Source organism: Fusarium musae, chromosome 5, assembly GCF_019915245.1.
Source record: "Fusarium musae strain F31 chromosome 5, whole genome shotgun sequence".
In the NCBI taxonomy this organism is placed as follows: Eukaryota; Fungi; Ascomycota; class Sordariomycetes; order Hypocreales; family Nectriaceae; genus Fusarium; species Fusarium musae.
The window spans coordinates 3,086,151-3,108,966 of NC_058391.1; the positions used below are offsets into that span (position 1 = coordinate 3,086,151).

At 47.5% G+C, this 22,816-nt stretch overlaps 9 protein-coding genes across 9 annotated transcripts; 4 read left to right on the forward strand and 5 right to left on the reverse strand.

Moving 5' to 3' along the window:
• Positions 1-45: 45 nt before the first annotated feature.
• On the reverse strand, positions 46-1,342 carry J7337_007377 (uncharacterized protein; the record flags this gene model as incomplete). The annotated part of the gene is made up of 5 exons (XM_044825029.1): positions 46-445; positions 491-644; positions 695-1,004; positions 1,057-1,241; positions 1,294-1,342. The coding sequence occupies 5 exons, from the start codon at positions 1,340-1,342 to the stop codon at positions 46-48; spliced, it is 1,098 nt and encodes a 365-aa protein (XP_044680686.1).
• A 656-nt stretch (positions 1,343-1,998) lies between these two features.
• J7337_007378 (uncharacterized protein) lies at positions 1,999-3,760 on the forward strand (the record flags this gene model as incomplete). The annotated part of the gene is made up of 4 exons (XM_044825030.1): positions 1,999-2,096; positions 2,147-2,913; positions 2,965-3,504; positions 3,552-3,760. 4 exons carry the CDS (start codon positions 1,999-2,001, stop codon positions 3,758-3,760), a joined length of 1,614 nt encoding a protein of 537 aa, XP_044680687.1.
• A 1,557-nt stretch (positions 3,761-5,317) lies between these two features.
• J7337_007379 (uncharacterized protein) lies at positions 5,318-5,770 on the reverse strand (the record flags this gene model as incomplete). Its single annotated transcript, XM_044825031.1, has 2 exons — positions 5,318-5,677; positions 5,738-5,770. The coding sequence occupies 2 exons, from the start codon at positions 5,768-5,770 to the stop codon at positions 5,318-5,320; spliced, it is 393 nt and encodes a 130-aa protein (XP_044680688.1).
• A 1,073-nt stretch (positions 5,771-6,843) lies between these two features.
• Positions 6,844-8,108, reverse strand: J7337_007380 (uncharacterized protein; the record flags this gene model as incomplete). The annotated part of the gene is made up of 2 exons (XM_044825032.1): positions 6,844-7,758; positions 7,812-8,108. 2 exons carry the CDS (start codon positions 8,106-8,108, stop codon positions 6,844-6,846), a joined length of 1,212 nt encoding a protein of 403 aa, XP_044680689.1.
• Positions 8,109-9,219: 1,111 nt separating this feature from the next.
• J7337_007381 (uncharacterized protein) lies at positions 9,220-10,379 on the forward strand (the record flags this gene model as incomplete). Its single annotated transcript, XM_044825033.1, has 5 exons — positions 9,220-9,256; positions 9,312-9,366; positions 9,425-9,865; positions 9,914-10,252; positions 10,304-10,379. 5 exons carry the CDS (start codon positions 9,220-9,222, stop codon positions 10,377-10,379), a joined length of 948 nt encoding a protein of 315 aa, XP_044680690.1.
• A 966-nt stretch (positions 10,380-11,345) lies between these two features.
• On the forward strand, positions 11,346-12,398 carry J7337_007382 (uncharacterized protein; the record flags this gene model as incomplete). Its single annotated transcript, XM_044825034.1, has 1 exon — positions 11,346-12,398. The coding sequence occupies one exon, from the start codon at positions 11,346-11,348 to the stop codon at positions 12,396-12,398; it is 1,053 nt and encodes a 350-aa protein (XP_044680691.1).
• Positions 12,399-14,429: 2,031 nt separating this feature from the next.
• Positions 14,430-16,152, reverse strand: J7337_007383 (uncharacterized protein; the record flags this gene model as incomplete). The annotated part of the gene is made up of 4 exons (XM_044825035.1): positions 14,430-14,448; positions 14,499-15,883; positions 15,944-15,973; positions 16,012-16,152. The coding sequence occupies 4 exons, from the start codon at positions 16,150-16,152 to the stop codon at positions 14,430-14,432; spliced, it is 1,575 nt and encodes a 524-aa protein (XP_044680692.1).
• Positions 16,153-17,446: 1,294 nt separating this feature from the next.
• J7337_007384 (uncharacterized protein) lies at positions 17,447-18,934 on the forward strand (the record flags this gene model as incomplete). Its single annotated transcript, XM_044825036.1, has 1 exon — positions 17,447-18,934. One exon carries the CDS (start codon positions 17,447-17,449, stop codon positions 18,932-18,934), a length of 1,488 nt encoding a protein of 495 aa, XP_044680693.1.
• An 814-nt stretch (positions 18,935-19,748) lies between these two features.
• On the reverse strand, positions 19,749-22,022 carry J7337_007385 (uncharacterized protein; the record flags this gene model as incomplete). The annotated part of the gene is made up of 2 exons (XM_044825037.1): positions 19,749-21,820; positions 21,878-22,022. 2 exons carry the CDS (start codon positions 22,020-22,022, stop codon positions 19,749-19,751), a joined length of 2,217 nt encoding a protein of 738 aa, XP_044680694.1.
• Positions 22,023-22,816: the final 794 nt, after the last annotated feature.

Here is a 22,816-nt window from a genome sequence, read left to right on the forward strand (position 1 = left end):
GGCAACTTGTTTTGCTGGTCAATTTCAGGCGATATGGAGACTTGTCTACACTTTGGCCAGCATAGCCTCAACCTTGGCCTTGCTTCGCTCTTCACCACCAATAAACAGTGTCAGCGCATCTGCCAAACGAGTTTTGGTAGCTTCATCAGCTTCATTCGCTTTGTCAATCTCAGCACCGCCATTAGCAAGATAATCGACATCAGTGCTGGCCAACTTTCCATCCCAGTCTGGGCCAGCCAAGGGATCGATAGAGAGGAGCTTTTTGAGACGCTCCGGCAGTGGATTGGCGTTCTTGTAGGCATGGACAGGTTTGGGTAGGCCTTCTCCAGGTTGCTTGGAAGCATCATAGGGAAGCTTAGAGAGCTTCTCGAGGACGGTATGGGAGATGGTGGCGGAGTGGCATCCCATTTCACCAGCTGCCATAGCCTCTTGAGGCGTGATGAAGCTAGGGACCGTCAGAAGGAAACTCGGATTGGTGAATCCTTCTTACCTGGCGTTCTTCACAAGGGGTTGTTCCTTTCCGGTTTCCTTGTAAAGTCGTTTGTATGTCTCAAGAATCTGAACGATGCGCGGAGAATTTGGGTGCTCCAGCGCAGGGTCAGCAACGTCTGGCCAAAGAGATAGCTCATCGTGCGCCCGCGTTTCTGTAGTTCTGTGTTAATTCTATACTTCTACTGCTTGTTCCTTAACATACCGTTATAATAGGGACTGATGTACAGCATACCAGCCTGGCTGCAAGCGATAGCCTGCGCAAGACTGAAAAGTGCCGTGCCAAGTGTCGGGATGCCCTCGGTGGAGAGAATCTTCGCAGCGTTCAAAGCAGGCCCCGTAGAAGGGATCTTGATGCAGAATCGCTCTCGCGAGATGCCGGCTCTGGCAAATTCCCTATCATAAAGGCGTGCATGATCAAGAGTTGCTTGGGTGTCGTAGGCTTTGGAGGGAAGTGTCTGCAGAAGAACACGTCCTTGGATGGAATCGATGTTCTTCTTACACATAAGAACAGCCTGTGAGCTAGTGAGCAGGCTTTCATTGACTCCAGTGAGATGCATCATTTACCATGCGCGTATAAATGGCGAGCCAGCCTTGGTCTTTGAGCTCCTTTGTAGTTTGCTTGAACAAGTCTTTGTTCGAGTCATCGCCGAGTTGGATGTCAACCCAAAGTTGGTTGCTGGTCTGATCATGGAACTTCAATGGCATGGCTTTGATCCACTCTGGAGCCATCCAGTCGACATCCACGTTGACTAAGTCCATCAGCATTTCGTTGTCAAGGGATTTTTCAGAAATGAAACGTACGCTGCTCTTCGAGCTTGTCAAGCCATGATTGAGTTCCGGTGCTTCCCATTTTGGATAAAGTTTGCAGAATGTTCTGTTGGTAGATTCAAAAGATGTTTGTTTTCAATGACTTACTCTTCTTAGTGTAGCATGGAGAGCGGACGAGGAATACGCTTATAACCTTACTTCCATCAAGTTGTCAATCATCGAATGGCTCCAAATTGCCGAGATTTCGACCGTAATGTAACCTGCCCTGCGTGTATCAAGTCTCTGTACACTATTCCCCTCCTAAGCCCTGCGTGTGCCAATCCATTCCGCCGAATCTTCCCCGCCCGTGCCCTGTGTGTTCCAATGCCCTGCGTGTGGCATCAGCATGGTAGTGCATGCGAATCGGCCAATCGGGTGGTTGACCCGATTACACTAACTCTTCCTTCGGGGGTAACTGTTTAGTTTGCCGAGACCCGGCACTTCAGGAACATTCTTGTTTGCCTCATCTCACATGATGTAAATTCCTATGCGGGGTGGAATCAGTCAGTCTGGGGTGGAAGTGGCGCCATTCTAAGAAGAGTATGGAGCGAAAGTTGATACTCCGGGGAACCTAGTCACCCCGCAAGTTGATGCTCTGATCGACGAATATAAAAGTGGCTCTCTTGCGCTGATGGACAGACATGATGTTCAAGAGCTATCAATTGGCTACCAGTAATTCTGCAGATTTCACAAAACATTATGGACCGCAAGTCTGATATTGAAGATCAGGTCAAGCATGATGTTGAACACATCGACCATCTCACGCCACAAGACTTTACTCGAAATGCCAATGCCAAGTATGTTGCTCATCGGACAGTAGACAGTTGCTGATATCGTCAATTTGCAGAATTCGTAATCCTCTCGCTGGCATATCTCGAGCTGACCTGAGAACGCAAGTCAATGCCTTCTGCGAAGACTACGACTTCCAGGACAAAATAGACGTCTTCTACCGGGGTGCACTCGCAGCTCAAAACCTTACTAGTTACGAGAATATCGAAGAGCTTACTGACGAGGACAAACGCGTGCTGCAAAGGGAAGTGACTCATAAGTGGCATCTTCCTCGTACTCTCTACTACGGCATTGCTCTTTGCTCTCTTGGATCTGCCGTTCAAGGCCGGGACAACACTGGGGCAAACGGAGCTAACCTATCGTTCCCGCAAGAATTCGGCATTGAGCATAGAACCACTCTTATTGGTGTCATCAACTCTGGGCCCACGCTCTTCGGTCTGTTGAGTGCTTGGGCAGCTGATCCTATCAACAACCGCATTGGCCGTCGAGGCGCCATTTTCTTGACCGGCCTCTTCTGTATCTTTCCGGTACTTGCTCAAGCGTTTACCCAGAACTGGTGGGGACTCTTGATCTGTCGTCTTTTTATGGGCTTGGGAATGGGTATCAAGATCTCAACCATTCCCGTTTACTCCGCCGAGATTGCCCCAGCTTCCATCAGAGGCGGCATTGTCACCAGCTTTCAGCTATGGGTTGCTTTCGGCATTTTTGTAGGATTCTGCTCGAACCTCATCTGGTATCGTATCGGAGACCTTGCTTGGCGGTTCCAGCTTGCAGCTGCGTTTGTCCCAGCTATTCCGGTAGTTATCTTTGTTTGGTTCTGCCCTGGTCAGTATTCATTGGTGCTATACTGATACCACATGCTAACGAATATACAAGAATCCCCTCGGTGGCTTATCAAGAAGGGCCGTTACCAAGACTCTTTCAAAGTGTTCCGCCGTATCCGCAACACAGAGATGCTAGCAGCCCGAGACTTGTACTATGCTCATCGACAGATCCTTGAAGAGAAAGATGCCTTTGGTGGGAAGACCCTCGCACGTCGTATGTGGGAACTCATCAGCGTCCCTCGCCTCCGCCGAGCTACAGTGGCGTCGTCATGGATCGTCATCTCGCAGCAATTTTCCGGAATCAACATCATGGCATTTTACTCGTCCACCATCTTTGCTGCTGCCAACTACTCCACAAGGGACTGTCTTCTTGCTTCTATGGGATATGGTCTTGTCATGTTTATTTTTGCCTTCCCTGCTGTTTATATGGTTGACACCTTTGGCCGCCGAAATCTGCTACTAGTTACCTTCCCCAACATGGCATGGTGTTTGCTGGCGGCAGGGTTCAGTTTTCAGATTGGCAAAGACTCTAGTGCCAGAGTTCCGCTTATCGCTTTCTTCATTTACCTCTTCACTGCCATGTATGGACCTGGTAAGTTGACTTTCCAATCACCAACCTGCCAGAAGCTAACTGTTCAGGCATTGGACCGCTACCTTCTATATATTTCTCCGAAGCCTTTCCACTGTCGCATAGAGAGATTGGCTCCGCCTTCACCATCTGTGTCAACAACGCGGTTGGCAGTGCATTGACCTTAACATTCCCGTCCCTTCTTGATCGTCTTGGGCCGACCGGGGCTTTCGGCTTCTACGCAGGCCTCAACGTTGTAGCCTTTATCGTGAATTCCTGATCATTCCAGAGACTAAGTAGGTAAATCATGGTGCGATTCGCTATTCTCGTAACTAACCGGAGTGCTACAGACAACGCACGTTAGAAGAACTGGACTACATTTTTGGAGTTCCTACAAGACGTCACGTCGCTTATCAAGTTCGACATTGGTTGCCTTGGTTTGTCAACAGATATATATTTCTTCAGAAGTAAGCTAAGCTTGACCCGCTCTATCAGCTGGACTAGAGGAACAGGACGAGCGGAATGAAGTAGCGAATAATTCTAGGGGCAGAAAAGGTGGTAAAGTCGTTCTATAACTAGACGTTTAATTGATTCTTTGTATTTCTGCCAATGTTTGTATGTTAAGAGTTCAGCTGGCTGATTTGGTAATCACCATAGTCAGTACAGCCTCTCATCTCACAGTGTCCCCAGATTCATTTGCAAGCTGTTTCTGTTCCTTAGCTATTCAGCATCAAAGGTCAGACCATTCGGATATATCCTCCTCCAATGTCTTCCTCATTTGTGGATGAGTGGTTTAGCAATAGCCTAGTGACGTACATCGTTGGGATACATTTCCTCAAGTATTTGCCAGATTCGACGTCGATTGGTGAAACCACCAGGGACAATCAGGCCAAGATTTTCGTAGCTATAGCCACTGCCAATTAAGTATCGCGGTGTGACTTCTGGTGGGGCCATGACCTAGGTTCTCTCTGCTAGAATAAGCTTATAGCTATAAGCCTTAACTGTAAATAATACTTCTAGCCTATAATTTAGATATTAATATTATAATAATTAACTAATAGTTATAATATAAAGCTAATATAATAAGAACTTAAATAATAACTCTTTAATTAGCCTTAAAAGTATATAAAAAGCTTTAATTTTTTAGCTAAAAAAAGGTTAACTTAATACTATATATACCTTAAATCTTTAAAATAGTAGCTTTTATATTAATAAGATTAATTTTTTATTAAAAATATTTTAATTAAACTTATATTAATAATTATATTTATAAAACTATTATTATACTTTTTACTATAATAGTATATAAAGTAACTTTATAATATAATTATAGCTATAATAAATTTAATTATAAAGCTATTATAAAATATATCTTTATATAAAATTTTAATTAATTAAGTAATAAATTCCTTATTTAACTTACTTTATTTAATTATAAGACTATTATTTATATAATAATTTAATTTCTTATAAGTATTATTAATATTACTTAATAAAAAAAAGTATTATTATTTTTTTTATATAACTTAAAAAATAAAAAGAAAATTAAAGTAATTAAAAAATTACTTTAAAAAAACTATATTTAAATTATATTTATATTTAATATATAAATAGTAATTTACTAAAAAGGATAAATATAATATATAGTAATTAAAATTATTAAGAAATACTAATATATAAAAAAAGCTTAACTTAAAGAAAGTTTTATAATAATATATATATTAATATTACTAAGGCTAAGATAAAGGTTAAACTAGAGAAGGTTTAGGGTAATTAGAAGGTAGTAGTAGTATTAAGTTTATAAGTTAATTATAAGGTTAGAAAATATACTTCGGTTTTAATATAATGGGGCCACGACCTGTCTTGTAATCTTCTCCCAATCCCAGTTTTGGGCGCCCAAGTCTCCTACACTAGTCTTATCGTGAATCTCTTTGATATCAAGGTCCCAAAGGAAAGGGACCTGGAAGAACATCTGCTTCCATGTTGACTGGGGCATGATATAAGTGCACTTCAGCCGGAGCTGATGTTGATGGAGGAATGAGCAAACAAGGTTCTTTAATTCTTGCGGGAGACGCTTAAAGCGCTTCTTGAAGCCACTGAGTCTTTTCGGCAATTTGCCAGAAACGTCTTTCTCGGTCTTCAGGTTTGCGATCAGAAGCGTGCTTAGGTTCGGAATCGTGATCGGGTTCTCATTCCACTATGTATCAAGGTTCAGCAACTACATCTGGGGTTACTAGGACATGTAATCCAGACTTACCCAGCCATAGTCATAGTCTCCAGAGAATTGCATCCTAACGATGTGAGACGGAACAAAATATCGTGCAAGGCCAATTGCAAACGGTTGGCCCGGTAGGTTCTCAGGTATTCCAGGGATGAACCTACGGAGAGGAAATTCCGTGTGTTTGTGCCTGGTACAACGGCGCTCGAGGGTCAGCCATAGGTCCCCAACAGACCTTAAGCTGGCCTTATAAGAGTTTTTCATAACCCGATTGGCTAGATCTTCGCAAGCTGTATGCAGACCAAGGTACATCATTCCCTCCCATTCTGAAGGGCGGTGAGACTCCTTGTTTAGACAGTAGGGGGTATGAGGATGTATCGTCTCTTCTTGCGGGAGTAAAATAAGGGTATCCTTATGGCTGCCAGGTTTCGTAGCATGGCGAGAAACTTCAACACTATTAACCCTTAAAGGGGGAGGTGACTTAAATCGTTGAGGCCAGTGCGGGCCAGACAATGCGATGACATCAGTTTTCCAGCCCTCTGGGCGGTCAAGCGAGATGCCGCAAATTGTGCATAAGTTGAAGTCAGAGCGAAGACGCATAATTGACCTTTCAAGGGATAAGTAATGGAGATTTGTGTATGTAGAACAAGTATGCAGTGCACCCTCAGATTCGTCTCGTGAATGGTTGGGTTCGAATGTTTTATTGTAGGAAATAAGCAACGAAAGAAAAGAGAAAACAAAAAGAATAGAAAGCACATTTATATTGTGCTGTAATTATGGACCAGACGTGTTATTTGTACTCTAGTCTTGTGGCTGAGAGCCTAAATCAGCACAGAGAACCTTGATAAGTGTTAGCACCCTAAAGCTTAACTTTATAGCCAGCAATCGGCTAAGTGACTCGGTGATGAGAAAGTCAAATGCGAAAGGGCGAATAAGGAGCTCCAAACACCCTTTCAAAGAGAAATGGTCCAGTAGGAGAGCTGCTCGAGTGAATAGTGGCCTACTTATTGATGAAGAGGTAAAAAGTATTTGTAGTATGGGACGAATCTAATAAGGGAACGAAGCCGAAAGAATATGCTTGTATTACCCTAGTATACACTCTGAACGCCAGATTCAACTAACCGCCACTCGTTATGTTTTAATGATTACATGACCTTCATTCCCATGGCAGTGTTGCTGGCCATACCAACCAACTCAAAATGCTGGACCATCTTCGCCGATCCAGATCCACCGGAGACATCGAGAACCGTGACAGCAGCCTGAGTAGTACCATTACCTGGTGAAAGAGCATAAAGGAAGTTGCCAGAAGCAGCCAGGTCGATCAGGCCAGGATCACCGTTGCAAGTCAAGTCAAGCTCAGATACAACGCTCGCATCCTCAAGGCTCATCTCGACGACTCGATTGCGTCCGACATCTGTGACGAAAGCAGACTTGGTAGCGGGGGAGATGGCGACCCAGCAGGTGGCCGTTTGGCCTTCTACTGCGCCCTTGGCCGCGGTGGTGGCTTCGCAGCTGTTGGGATCGACATCGAGAATGGCTGCGCCGAAGGAGGCATCTGTGGCGAAAACCTTTGATGTTCCGGGGATGACCTGTGAGCCAAAGAGAACAGCTGTTCCTTCAGGTGAACTACGAGCATCCTGCTTGCTCACAGCCGCGACTCCGTTGTTCATCTCAACATTCGCGACGGAGATAAAGCCAGTGTTGTTCACAGCAGGGTCACCCTTGACCATAGTGAACAGCATAGACTCATCCTCTGAGAAGAGTACTTGTGAAAGCGTGTTTGTAGGCCCGACAGGAGGTGTTGTTTGACCGAGGTCAATTGGTCGCAGTTCGTCCATGGCACCGAGTCCTTGTCGCGAGAAGCTGCTGCAAGAAACACCGGCCTTAGCACCAGTTGAACCAACACACACAACTCCATTCTTGGCGGAAGCAGCGACAGTGTTGGGGAACTCGCCGGGGATTTGGACTGGCTTGCCGACCATCTGTAGTTTCGTGGGATCGGATCGTGAGACTCTAAGCATGCTGAGAGTGTTGGAGCCAGCGTTGACAGCGAAGATGTTCTACACCAGAGTTAGTAAAGGATGATGTCATTGGTGAAGAATATTTAACTTACGTTGCCTGCGATTGTCAAAGCAGACTGGCTGATCAAGGCATCGGGTGTAGCGGGCTTGCCATCAGCATCAACAGCTACAGAGCCTGCACCTCCAGTCATGGTGACTTTGCCCTTTGACAGTGTACCGTCCTGACCAATTGGGATAGCGAGAACCCCGTTCGCTTCCTCGTTGGTGAGAACATAGATCGCCTTGCCCATCATAGCATTGCTGTTCATTCCGGGCTTGCATGCTGGGTGGCTGCTAGCTTCTTGTGCGAGCCAGAGTAAAGCTGGGAGAAGGAATCCTGAAGAGAACATGTTGATTGATGTGTTGGTGACGAAATTGATAAGAGAGTGTAGAAGAAAAATATTAAAATGCAGGCCGGCTGCAGAGAATGAATGAGAGAAGAAGTTAAGTGATTGAATGAAGATATCGAGTTTATGAACCCGCCTCGATCTTCTTTATAACAATCTCTCGTCCAGACTCACCATCTCCATAATCTATTTGCAGGGATAAAGTCTCGACATCAAAGTAATCTGAATCTCCTCTTTAGGAAAGGCTTGATTCTTATTGCAACATAAACGGCCAAATCGAAAGTCCCACTTGCTTAAAATGTGAAACGATGCTGAAGAACCATCCACAGTTCGGAAACAACATAATGCGACTTGGTTGCCGTGCTGCCGGCTAAAGTGAAACCGGGGTGCGATGTCCCCTGTTTAGAAGTCAAATCTGTGCTTCTGGACTCCGTAATCACGATTTCCTTTTTGGAAGCACCGAAGTTCATTCAAAGATTCTTTCCAATGACAAAGAGACAAGCAGTTGGCCTCGTTTCCAGTGCTCAGCCGATCGGTGTGGTATAGGAACCAGTCAATGGTATGGAGAGAGAGAGACCTTATTGTTGGCGCGTAAGAAACCAATAACAGGGATGAAAATGGGTGCACGAGCGAGCATATGGATAGGATAACCTTACATACAAGGTTAACACGAATTAATGTGATCAACTTCACATTTGTGGAAACAAACTTGCTAAGCTCTCCAATAATGCTATTACTTATCCTTGCAAATAGCAGTAATCTTTCTCGTCCATTCGGCATGCTCCTTGAGACATAATATCACAGCCCTTTGGCTAATCCCTCTCCATGTCAGGGCTGACAGGAGTAAGACGAACCTTTCCCCATTAGGAAATTCTGATATTCTCATCTTGGAGGCCCCAAAATGAGGGGACGACACCGAAACGCCCCTGATACAAGGGTCTCACTCAGCTAGCGCTCACCAGAACCAATAGGAACAATGCTCACCCGTTGACTAATCTTGGATAAGAAACAAGAATGAAGCAGCTGAGCTGGAGTCGCTGTTTTCTTCATCTTTATTGATCTTTCATCATTTTTACCTTTTTCGCGTTTCCTCCTCGCTTGCGTCAACCTCACAATGACTGATAGAATCTTCCGAATCTTCAACCCTGGTGGTTAGTTCAAGTTTTTGTTAGCCCTTGTTCGGACGAATCACTGACGATGATCAAGAGCCCAAGGAAAATCCAGTAGAGAGGCGGAGAGCCCAACTACGACGTGCTCAACAGTAAGAAGTTCCTGGGACACTGTCTTATATAACCATTGTTAACACCCCACTCTTTCAGAACCTACCGTGGACGAAAGGATAAGTATGCCCGGACGTTGGAGGAAGAGCTAGCCAAGTCCCGATCCCGGGAAGCGGAACTCGCGAGAGAATGCGAACAACTCCGTGCAGGTCTCCAAAATGCCCTTCAGCAACTATCTCAAGGTCCCAATTCCACCGATACTGGGTTCAGAGAGATCAACTACCCGATCAATGACTACGCTACCCCATCTAGAACCACGGGGTCGTCGAGTGGCGCGTCGCCGATGTACCTTGGTGACCCGGGCTACCAATCGGTCGACATTGTACCTTCTCCACAACTGATATCACCATCTTCGTTCGGAGACTTCTCTGACCCATCTGAAGTCCATGGGGCTCCCGTCTTGTTCAATCAAGGGTACTCAAGCCATTCGTGCGTGGGTGAAGTGGATCAGATCATTGCAGGCATGGAGTTTGTTCTAAAGTATGTTCCATCATCACTCATCATCCAGTCCCTGCTGACACATACTAGAATTGAAGAGCCTTGTCTGGGTCATCTCCACGGCGATCCTAAGAAGCCCGACGAGCCTGGTAACCATGCCCTGACTGCGACGGCTCAGCTCATGGCATCCTGTGGCGACACATCACATACAAATAACCCACGACTCCCTTCATCCCCCAGCTTTGGAAATACTCCATCATCTATGCTAGAGCGCCTTTTGACACTGGCGCCCGACCTGTCGAATGAGGATGAGATGACACCAATCCAGGCCTGGAATGATATCCGGTGTCGGCCAAACTTTGGTGGATTTAGTACAAGCAGTTTGGGTAGCCTTGCGGCGAAATTGATGAAGGCTGCGAAATGCCACGGGTAAGTTCATTCTTTCAGTTCCAGTGTTCTGAGATAACTAACAAAGGACAGATTTGGCGCTGCGATCAAGCGATCTGTTTTTGAGGGACTAGTCTACGAGACCCTTGTTACTGGGCAAACCTTTTAGTCCCTGGTTTAGACTACTGTATCATATTTACCCTTTGTGTTCAAAACCTTTGTGACTCATTCAGTGAAGCTTTATTTAACTGGAAACCTAGTCCTGTTAACAACCGAATCTCTAACAGTCAGTCATCAGGATATCTAACTTTTCAGCTAAAAGCAAGATCCTAGGTGACAGTGAGGACGGAGAGTGTTTCGCCTGTATCTGTTTATTGGTGTCCTTTCCTTTCGTGCCCTGGGATCCGAAGCCTCTTTTAAAACCCTAACCCTACACCAGTATTACATTTACATTCTCGTTGAATCTGTTCTTGCATGCCGGGGAACGTCCTGTCATATGTGCATATTGTCCGCAACTTGGGCATGAGAACATGCTGCCTCTGTGCTTGCAGCTGCTATAGATAACGGCGGCCTATAAGGTTAGGCTTTAGGCTGCGAATATAGATAATAAACGATAACACAATGTTTTCCCCTAGTATAAGCTTTAACCTAGAAGCTTTTACATTAACTTATAAATCCTATTATATGCTACCTATAGCATTATAAATAGACGAGGCTAAGAGGCATAAAAAGGGATGTAAGCTCAAGTTTGCATCTCTGCACACACACCATAATCTTGCAGCTGCTCGACAGCTGTTCAGGCAACAACCTGCGTTGTTAATTGTTCGACTCTGCGCTCTTTCTCACCACGCGGCTATGGTTCACCAGTGTCTCTGACCCTCGAGGCGCCAAGTTCAGCTGTACAGATGCCATTCTCCGAGTGACACTGGCAATGCGAGTTTTGGTATTTAATCATTTCCAGTCGCCCCGATATTTCTCATCAAACTCTCTAACAAAGACTTCTTCGATACCTCAGACAAGAAATATTTCTTCGGGAAGAAACAACTTGCATAAACCTTTATTCAGATTCATCATACGACTTCATTTTCCATTCGTGGCTTGTCGCTGCAACCCATACCCTTACTGTAAATTTACCATGGAAGACTTGATGGCTACCATGGGTGACTTGGTTACTCGACGGATCGCCTTGCGAACCGAGTTGGCAGAAGTCGAGGAGAATATCGCGATTCAGGTGGCAGCTGTACGCGAGGAAGGTGCTCGTCAGGCAGCTATTCGTGAGGCAGCTATTCGTGAGGCAGCTGGAGGGGATGAGGTCTTCGCGAATGCTGATACAGTCGATCCGACCCCTGCTTCTAGAGATGACGCCGATAACGAAGGCAACAATAACAACGAAAACGACAATAACGATATCGACGATAACCTCCAAATTGCATTCGACTTCGAGGGCGGGTTTGATGGGATGATGGTGCCGATCTTTTCTGAGGGACCAGGCTCTCCAGAGACTACATCCTCGTCAGGCGCAGAGATTATCACCTCGACACCGCCCCAACCTTCCAAGCTGTCACTTCGTGACACCATATCTATTACATCTTGGCAAGGCCGGCCCATTGACTCCCGATTCAAGCCTGACCAGTGGCTGTCTGAGAAGCCCAGCGAGTCCTTCTCAAGAGACTTCCTCTGGAGGATTGGTAGAGCCCGCCTACACAACAACCTGCGTCCCGAGATTTTTGTCCTCATGCTCGCCCATCCCAACGCTGCGGGATGTCCTGCTAATGAAGCTTGCCACCACTGGGAGTTGCGCTGGGATGATAGACCCCGAAGAGAGCCTGGAACCATTGAGCTGGAGCTAATCTGCCTTGATAAGCGTGATCGCGGAGATTATATTTCTCCCCCCGATAAGGAGTTCCATATGCTTGATCAGCATCATCCTAACCCCATCAAATGCAATCCATGCTTCTTGTTCAATGGTTTGAAGCCTGACTTCAGCAGTCTGGATGGGACTAATCTTGATGTGGTTTTGTTTCGACTGCTTGAGCCTAATGACGGCGATATTGATGAACCCGTTGAGGGGCGGGATGAATTCGAAGGCAATAATCTTCATCACCCGTTTGAGAAGATTGGGTGGGATGAAGTCCATAAGTACATGGATCGCTGGGGTCGTCACCTCGCAACTTTGTTGCGTGAGTGAACGATCGACCGATCTCCGACAAACTGGCTCCCATGCGATGGTTGGATAGTGGAGGATAGGCCATGAGACAATGATTTTAAGAGGCGGCATTGTGGCTCTGTGAGCGGCTATAGTTGGGCAGAATGGGTTTGATGAGAGAAAAGGATCATCGTGGGAGACCTACTTGTGTTTTTGGAGGATGGAGTAACATATGAAATGCGTCTTTTACCATTGAATACAAACTGAACAGAGGTCATATCGTTGATAGTTCTCCTCAAGTGTAAAACATTCGACATGTTATGCGTAGCAAAGTATCAACTATTGGTGTATTTTCGAGTGACCCCTGGTGTTTGACCTTACATCTCGCTCCCAGGCCTCGAACAAGATTCTCAAGGTACGGACGGGTATTTCCGCCCTGGCTTGAAAAGGCATTCTACACGTGATTCGGCCGCTTGAGCTTGTATTTCACCCCAAAGCTAAGTTTCTTTGCAAAGAAACACTCTTGCAGCTCACTGAGCTAGGGCTTGGTGTGCCTGAAGGGTCACTTACCAACTACACACAAGATGGATGGCATCATCTGAGAATCCTTCGGCAAGTATTTAATAGAACTGATGCCTTGATTAGTCTATCACTAACTGCAGTCACATAGCCTCCCTGCCATTAACAAGACTAATGGAAAGGGCAAGGAAGGGAGGGGGATTGGATCTCACACTGACTACGGATTTCTCGTCATCGCGGCAGCTGATGATGTCGGAGGCAAGTACTTCACGCATCTCTCGCTGACAACCCGTAGCTAACCGGATATTTCAAGCTCTGATGATCCGTCCTCCATACAGTGATGAAAAGCTTGCAAACTGGGAATCAAGTGCCGCTGGCTTCAAAGAAGATGATGAAAGATGGGTCTTCGTTCCTCCGGCGGAGAATGTCTTCACCGTCTTCCCAGGAAGGTTTTCCCTCCAGCCATAAACGAACCTTGCCAATCTTCTTTCGGTATAGGTGACATGATGCAGTACATCACCAACTCAGCCCTCCCCTCAACCCCTCACAAAGCTGGGCTCAATCTCAGAGAGAGGTTCGCGTTTGCTTATTTCCATGAGCCAAGCTTCCAAGCAGTTGTGAAGCCTCTGCCCGACTATGATGTTGGTCAGGAGCCAAAGGATGGAATCCACTGTGGCAAGAACTTCACTAATATGTTTATGAGAAACTATCCTCAGCGTATTACCACCCAGAGGTTGGGTGATGAGGTTCGCTATATGCTTCTAAAGCAGGAGAGCCTTCAGACCATGGCTCCTTGAGGTCAGATAGATATTTGAAATGTATTAGCTATTATTAACTGGGCAAGAAAGACAGAAATGATAGTCCTGATAACGAATCCAGCCTTTCGACATGAACAAGTCGGCAGGTTGTCTGGGTTGGCTTTCTCGTACCTGAATATTCCTTATTGTGCACCCACCAAACCATGTACATGATCCTCCACGAACTCATTCTCACCAGTCGATGGCGTCATCGTCGTCTTCGCGTTCACCTTCATTGCCAATTCCCCCATGTACCCTCCCCATATGCTGATAGCAGTCTTCTCCATCAGTAAAGGTCTTCAAGCAAAGCCAGCAGATATGCGTCCCACAGGCAGTGCAATTTATATGATTGCAGCCTTCATCCTTCTGTATGTGCGTGTTACATTTGGGACAATCTTTGAACCCCAGCTCTTCCTTTGCTTTGAGAAGCTCCGCCATGCCTCCAGACTCGTTGCCCTTGTACTCCGCGCAAGTTTTTCTCGGATGCGAGACGTGGCAGCTCGTGCAGGTTGCCGTCATGCATTTATTACAGGTAAAAATTGGTGGGATGCTTGTCTCTGGCTGGGCAATGCGGTAAACCTGGGTGCATTCTGGCGTTGGACAATAGCGCAGCTGGTCTTGGTGTCGGCGCATAAAAGACGCGAACGAGGCCTCCAAGACACTTTCCAAAATCTCTGAAAGAAGCAAATTCTGGATCTCATGTAGTGGAATGGCTTTTTTGCAGTTTCCTTGGTCTCCAATGCAATTTATGGAGAAGTCACCGATCGTGGATGCTTCTACCTGACACATGTTAACAAAGCAGATCGTGCAGTAGACATGGCCGCACGAAGTTGTGAGAGCTTGGTCGGCTTCGCAGAAACAGACTGCACAGTCGCCTCCGGTAGCCTTTTCCGCCTGTGATTGCTCAGTATTGTGTCCTGTTGATTGAAGCTGCAGTTCTTGCAAAAGCTGGTCAAGTGCTTCGCATGCTGGCACAATCTTGTCTTCCGGGCCAAAAACTCGGAATTTGGAGGATTTGATGTCGCGGATAATGACAACTCCAAGACCTTGTTCAATCTCCTGAAGCCTCCTATATGCTCCTCTATCAGCTTTGAAATCGGGAGACCATAGGTTCTTCCCATTCAAGGTCATAGTCGTTCCATTGATGATTTTTTCAAGGGCCTCTTTCGCTTGCGTAAAGGGTTCGCGATCCTGGCTCTCAAGCTTCAGAACTCTGTAGCCGGTCTCAGATTTTGAGGAAAAATTAACGAATTGTCGTTCCCAATCTTTCCGCAGCGATTCGATGCTGTCTTCAACAACGCCATAAACGCGGGTTGAAACCCTAAACTTGACCAGATGCACGTGCTGAAGGTAGAGTTTCCCAGAAGGGTTGAACGGCAGCCACGTCTCGTTCAGCTGCGTGACGGCATCCAGGGCTTCAGATTCCTCGATGAACCGAGCTTGTGCCTTGACCCTTCTCGCTGTGGAACTCCCAAACACTTCCCATTGTTCCAAGGCCCCTACGTCGTAGAGCAGGGATTTTATGATAGTCGAGTCAATTTCCGAGTCGGTCTCGTAACTTGGATCACCCATCTCAACTTCATAGGGTGCTCCAGACGGGGGGAAAATCTTGATGATATCCTCCGAAGGGATAGTGGCCACCAAGCCTTCCAACTCCATCTGCCATGGCCCATCCTTTTCAGTAGCATCCTCTGCGGCGGGCATTCTAGCTGTGACTAGCAAGCCAGCGATTTTGAGTTGCTGGTTTTTAAGCTTGTAGTACGACTCGAATGCTTCTGCTGGGTTCCTGAACGAAAGAGTGGCGTTTCTTGTCGGTCTGTGCCATGAGCAGCGGACGTTTCTGCTGTCGACGAGACCAAACGATGATCCGTCTGGTAAAGGAACGGGGATCTGGGTGACTTCCAAGTCAGGTGCTCGAATACAGGTGCGTAGTTTCCAGCAGGCGGACTTGGCAAACTCTGGGTCTTTGACTTTGATAATTGCCATCCCGTTTCGATTTTTCACCAGCTTGATGAAATTGATGTCACTTATAGATACGGCGATGCCTACGTCCGCTAACAGTTCTTGCACCGATCGTGCCGAAGATCCCGGGGGCAGATGGCGCATTTGAATAGCGGAAAAGTCGGAGAGAAGAGTGATGTTAGTGACAGCCGCTCCATTTCCGAATTCAACCCAAGCACCTCCGATCTCACGAGTCCACTGCTCAGTATGCTTTGAAACATAATTAGCTATTGAATTTCTCGCATCGCTGTGGTATAACAGCCTACTTACCTTGGGCTCCTCCATCCACTCGGTGTTGGGCTGATCGTGAGCATATTTGCAGGTAGCTCCCCTCTTACAAAATCCTTTGGCGAAAAAGCGACATGGTTCCCGAACAGGTCCGGGCCCTTCGTGAGAAAAGCGACAGGCTTCGCCGTGAGTGCATATGCCCTGAGCGTAGTACCTGCAAGGTTCTCTCTGACGACGGTCTGGTCGTCCATCATGAGAAAAGCGACAGTTTTCACCGTGAATACAGAAACCCTGCCTGTAGAATCTACAAGGTGGCCTGACGCGATGCTCCGGGCGTCTCCGCTGACGGTTTTGTTCTCGAAGTGCGTTGGCTAGCGTTTGAGTCTCGTGATCTTGAACTCGTAGTTGTTGGAAGAGCCACGGAAATTCATCTTCGGGGGCAGTAGGACGCTCGAAAGTGTTGCCCATGTTTGGCGATATGGATTATTGTCTCGTTCAGAGTCTTTGCAATCAAATGGAAATTATCGGCGTCATTAAATAAGAAATTACGGTGGCGTTGGGGTGAATGTCAAAAGCAAATATTAAGTTACACAAAACAACTCGGGGATACTGCGGTTAACGGCAGGACTCAAGCTCAAGGTTTACACGGCGTTCAATGAAGGATCTCAAGTGACGGATGAAATGATTCGGAGTGAAGATGGAAAGCTCTGATTTGGTGTTTGATAACGAGAATGTTTGGACGATGCAGGAGGCCGATTGTTTCACTTAACGCGTGACGCGTGTTTGTGACACAGTTAATGAAATCCTGATCTGCAAACTTTACCCCGCAGATAAGATGATGCAGCAACAACATGCGTGTTCATTTCGTTTCATGGTTGATGCCAACTCTGATGCAGTGTTTGGGCATGCCTGCGGCAAAGAATTGGGTTATGCCACGCATTTGGATGAAGTGGCAGTGAGTGGTTAAGTGCCCAAGCTCAACAAGCCTAAAGGCGGTGAAGCCTTCGCCACATCATGTGTTGGCAGCTGGAAGTCGAGAGAATACTTGAACAGGGCATAAATAACGCGGACAGCAGCTCATGATTACTGGCGAGTGAAGTGACCGCCTAATATTGTCGCAAATCTGATAGTCCCGGTTATTTTGCTCACCGCTCAATCCATGCTGGGTCAGCGGGTCTTGATCTTCCCTGACTGGCTACAGTAGGTCCAAAAAGGGGGGCGAGGCATGTGCCTGACATATTTCTCGCTTAGGTAATGGTGATCCGGGTCGTTGGATAATTCTTAGCTGTGAATCTACCCGAGATACCTTTAAACCCGCGATCTGCAACGAACCAGTCAAGTCAAGTCAAGCAAGCTCACTCACTACTACTGTACCTGCACTAGGTATCTCTCTTGTTTTCTCTTCTCCTCTGCCCTCCAAGGGACATCCCGGCCTCGCCTCGCTGGCTGCTCACCTGAGAGCCTCAACGGTCGCTCAGACCATACCCCAACAGCCCAGCCCCGCACCTCGGCGCAGCAGAGCAGAGCAAAAAACCACATCGCAACATGGGCTCCAAGAAGCGCAGCTCGACTTCAGGTGAGACTGGCAACGCCACTGATGCTTCTTCCTCTCGCAGCGGGCAACCATCCCGCAGCCTCAGAAGGAGAGCCGGCGACATTGTGAGCAGCCTCAATCCGGTAGGCGCTGGCAAGGGCCCTGATGTCATGCAGCAGCTCGCTCAGATCCCCTTCAATGCCGAGGCCTTCCTCCAGGCGAAAGCTGCTCAGGCCAAGGCGCTGGATGCCGAGGCCAGTGAGACCGGTGAGGGCGAGGATGTCGTCGAGGTTGAGTATGAGGGCACTCGTCCGTACGTTCCGACGGTTCACGCTCACCTCAAGGGCGTTGACAAGGCCTGCCGAAACGGGGAATGGTCGAAACCGCTTCAGCGCTTCTTGACGAGACTTCAACTCGGCTCAAACAATCTCAGCGTCATTTATGACTCAGACCTTGAAAATGTGGGGATCGAACCTCCCGAGGAGACTGAGTCTTGGGTCGAACAGAGTGAGCCCTCCAAATTCGCAGGCCACGTCTACAGATTCCTTGGCCGCCAGTGCCGATCCGCATCTTCAGATCGCCATCTCTATGTCCTCTATCACCCCGATGCCGAATGGCATACCGACTTCTACGAACTCCTGCAGGACAAGCCTCTGCCCAGCAATTTCCTTGGCTTCTCCGACAACCTTGATGCTCTCGTGGCTTTTGTGAGGTTCATCCGAAAGCGCCTCGGAAAGCGCGCCAACAACGCCATGTTCCACCTCCTCATCCCCTCATCCCGACCCATGTCTATCCGAGACGCTCTTGAGTTCCCAGATTTGGGTGATCTGGTCATTCACGGTGAGACCCACGGTGGCAACAACTACGTCTGGGTCAATCTACCCACTTCCGACGACTACCCCGCAAACCTGCTTCTGAAGCATGTTGAGAACGCCGTCCGCGGTGAGAGCGAATGGAAGACGACGGCGACAGTCAGCACAGCCATAGGAGGACTAACGGCATCATTGGCTGGCGCGGCTTTCACCCTCAGAGTTAAAGGAGCGCCCTTCCCATCCCTTAAGACCTTCGGCATTGGAGCAGTCTGCACCACCATAGCCGCCCGAATCAGAGGCGCAGAGTACCTCCCCCTAGCAGTCCTCGGCATCGGCGGACTGTGCACCACGATAGCAGCATTGCAAGTAAACAGAGGTCTGAGCAAGCGCATCCCCAGGCTCATCGGCGGCACCGACACACCCAAGGAGCCCAAGGCAGAGCCCGAGAAGGAAGATTCAGCAGCCAGCGAGCAGGACGAGAGCAGGGACGAAACCCCCCACGAATCAGATGTCCTCCCCGAGCCAGAGCCGCCAGTTGTTCCAGAGGAGCCATCCAAGATCAAAGACGACTCGGATGCTCTGTCCTTCGTGAGCAAGGCGTCCAGCACGAGCAAGTCTTCGAGCAGCAAGAAGCATCGACGTAGTGAACGTAGTGAGCGAAGTGAGCGCAAGCGCAGGGATAAATGAAGCATGGAAAAACTACAAGGTTGGAAAGACAGAACAAAGTACAAAGTACACTGACAGACAGCTGGACTTTTGATGGTGTATTTTTTGTTTTTCGATTTGAATACGCTTTGAGGGCTGGTTTTTTTGCTCAGTCTTTGGCCTTCATGAGTTAGAAAAACGCACGAAAGTAGAAAATATAAATTGAAGACCTCTACTTGAAACGAGGCTGTTGTGTTCAAACCTTCGGTTTCTAACATCTTGTCAAACATCTGATCCCACCAATTTGGTTACAGATCGCGTGAGCTAAGTGGTGATGAACCCTAGACTAGCTTGCAGTATAACGGGAATTTTAAGTATAAAACTTATTAGATTATATATGGTCTCTTCTTTGTATACTTTCACTACTCACTGCTCACTCATCTGGCGTTAAGCAGGTTCTTGATGTTAGGTTGTGATGAATCTGTGTCCTGTAGGGTAGTCAGCCTAGCGGAAGAAAGGGCCAAAATTACCGAGGTTCTGTCGTCTGATCATGCACTTTTCTAATTTTAGCATTTCTGTTAGACTTCTTACAGCTCGTCCAATTAGAGCTCAGCCACATTTAGCCATATCCACTCTGAATGCAGGATCCCACCAACCCGAAAGAAGACAGCCTCTAATCGCGATAACGATGTAAGGCTACCGCTTGGATGTAGGGTTTATGAAAAGTCCTTATCCAGCATAAACTAGCTGAGATACAATTGATGACTAAGTACAGATGAGTTGATAGACACGGCTCGCTGGTCCATCGATATCAGTAGAGAATGCAATACACAATACAAACAACAAACCAATCCATCTACCAAAGCTCGCAAACAGGCTTCTTCTGAGGGCACTTGAACGCCCGCTGGAAATCAGCAGAGTTCTTCAACGGCAACAAGATCCTAGCCTGGTTAGGGCTATGCTCATCCGTCAACCCAGCAATGACCTGCGCAGGTTTGATGTTCTCACACCAATTCTGACCCCACTTGACAAAGAACAGCTGCTCATGCGTGAAGTTACCAAGTCCAGGCAGATCTTGCGCTTTTCCGTTATCCTTCTCCCATTTCTTCCAAGCTGCAAAGCTAGAGAGAATACCACCAGCGTCTGCAACGTTCTCACCCAATGTAAGCTCTCCGTCAATCCTCTCCTCTTCTCCGTCGGGACCGGTGATGGTGAAGTTGCCGTATTGCTTGATAAAGCAGTCACTGGACTTCTTAAATCCAGCTGTGGACTTCTCATCGAACCACGCGCTCTTATTACCAGTCTTGTCATACTGATGGCCACTGTCGTCGAAGCCATGGGTGATTTCATGCCCAACAATACTTCCCATACCGCCATAGGTAATGTATGCGGGATAGCCAACGTCGTAAATTGGAGATTGCTGGATACCCGCTAGGATCACCATGGTGTTTCCTGAGGGCTGATGGAAGGCATTGGTGGTCAGAGTACTAGACGGAAACTTCTGTCGATCAACAGGCTTGGCAAGGGATGCCCAGTTCTTTGCAACCCGAGACTTAGCAAAAGAAAGACTGTTGAGGAGCAAAGAAGATGTAATCTCGATATCGGAATAAAATTTGTTCACAACCTTTGCGTCAGTGACGTGAGGGGAAGTTGGTAAACCGATCTTGCTCGCCATGGCGCGAACTTTGTCAACAGCAGTCTTCTTGACCTTATCAGTAGCCCAAGCTCTGGTTCCAATGCGTCCAATAAAAGCCTCCTCAAGATTATCAATAATCTGAGATGTAAACTTCTTAGCATCCGGTGTAAAGTGCTTATCTGCGAAGAATCGGGCGAGAATCCAAGTTAGACCGGTAGGACCGACGACCTGAGAAGCGATGTTGTCGTTAGCAACCCAGTCAACGCCCTTGTCGAGAAGACTTGCGCATCGCTGCCAGCGAGGTGAAGGACTACCGGGATCTCTGCCTTGCTGCTTCATCTTCCATGTATTGTAGGCATCGGTCTGTGGAGAGTCGACATAGATAGACATCGCAGCGATGGCTTTCCAAAGGAAGTAAGTTTGGATGACCACGGGCGGTGTCTGGGAGAACTTCTGCGAGATGTTGTGATGTAGTGCTGCGGATTCGAATATGATCTTGGAGTCGTCGAATCCTTCGGGCGCTAATTGATCAACGACGTACTTGAAGTTCAGCTGCGGAGCGAGTTCTTGGATATCAGTAATAGACACGAATGGAGTTACATCAGGAGTCTCTTCTGTATCTTGTTCCTGGCCCGCCTCCTCTGTCGCATTCGTCTCTGGGGCGGCCGCCGGTTGGAGTGAGAGCTGAAGGGCGACAACGGACTCCATCAAAGTTTGAGCCTCGCCTCTGGTCAAGTTGGCAGGATGAACAGAGTAAATGAGGTCGCTTGCAATCTTAATGAACTCAAACATATCCTCGGGAGTAGATGGAAGACCAGAATCTGTGGGTGGCTGGATGCCAAGTGCCATCTTGTCAGGGTTCAGAGGCTCTGCGATTTGTATGAACCTCTGCGTCGTTTCGATGCCCAGGCTTTCGAACAGAGTGATGAGTTGGCCAATTCCCTTTGAGTGATCATACACAGCTCCTTTCTTTCCGTTGCCGGAAGCAGGGAGAGTCATTGCAATCGTCTTGGCCACTTGTCGAAGTTGGCTAAGACCCTCTTCTTCATGGGCAGTTGTATTCATGCAGACTTGGTAAGCTTCCTGCATCTTAACAAAATTTTCTTTGTCAGCCTTAGTCTCCTCCTTGGTGAGATTGACTGTTATCCAGCCGGCTGAAGGGCCGGAAGGGTATGGTCCTTCGAGAACACGTCGGACGAGATCGTAAACATGGGATTGGACAGCCCCTAGGACGTCGACAGACATGGCGCCTGCTGGGACTGGGTTGCGTTCTGCCCAGTTACCACAGACGACTATAAAAGACATTAGCATACCGGATGCTGATGAGTAGAACGAAGAGTAGGACCTACGTTCATCGAAGTCGGTGCATGGATCAATCTTTGCATGATTTGTAGCCATGCTGCCTAGAATGTCGTCCGCAATCTCGATACATGCTGGGGTCGTGCAGAGGCTGTTGGTACCGTAGCCAGAGGAGCTACGAGGTAAGATCCCCATACTGAGATAGAAAAAACGAAAGTTTTCCGAAAGGAATGAAACAAGAGACGGGAGAAGAGAGTTCTAAAACAGCTCTGACTGAGTTGATAGACTGCAAGGCATGAATTGAATTGGATAGAATAGCTGTTCTTATATACACCAAACCCTCAAACACGTCTTTGAGGCTGTGCAAGGTTCCAACAAACAAGCCCATAAGCTCGTAAGATTAAATGCCCTTCCATTGCATCCCGCATACGAGGCCAGTGTAACAGTGGCCCAAGGTCCCATTATAATGGCGATCGAAAAAAGCAGCCAGATTCAGCGTAGCAGCCACGTCAATGCGCTCGAAAGTAGCAGCTGAACAAAGTATAGCGAAAATTGCTGCGGTCATCATTTCTGGGACTTGAGTGATACATGCTTCTTGGCGGTGCTTGCAAGCGCTTGTGCATAAGTCCTGGGTGGGGGCGGAATTATTAATAGTATCTATAAACACAGCGGTCAGCGAGTTCTGCACTTTTTATGCTTATTATGATGATATGGCTTGCTATGGGCGGAGGTTGAGGCAGGCTGGGTTGAATCGTCCAATGGAGATCCGCATGGATGAGGATAGCACCGTCAGGCGACGGGCACAAGAGGGGTAGAGTAGTTTTGTGCGGAGGTAAGAACTCGCCGCCGATGGAACTTTTGAGGCTGAGCCGGGGAATTAACGTGGTAAGCATAAATGCAAATATTCGGGCTTGTAATACGCATTTTGCTGACACTCGTGACCGACGAGCCGGTCCGGGCCATGACTCGCACGTGACCAGTAGTTCGTC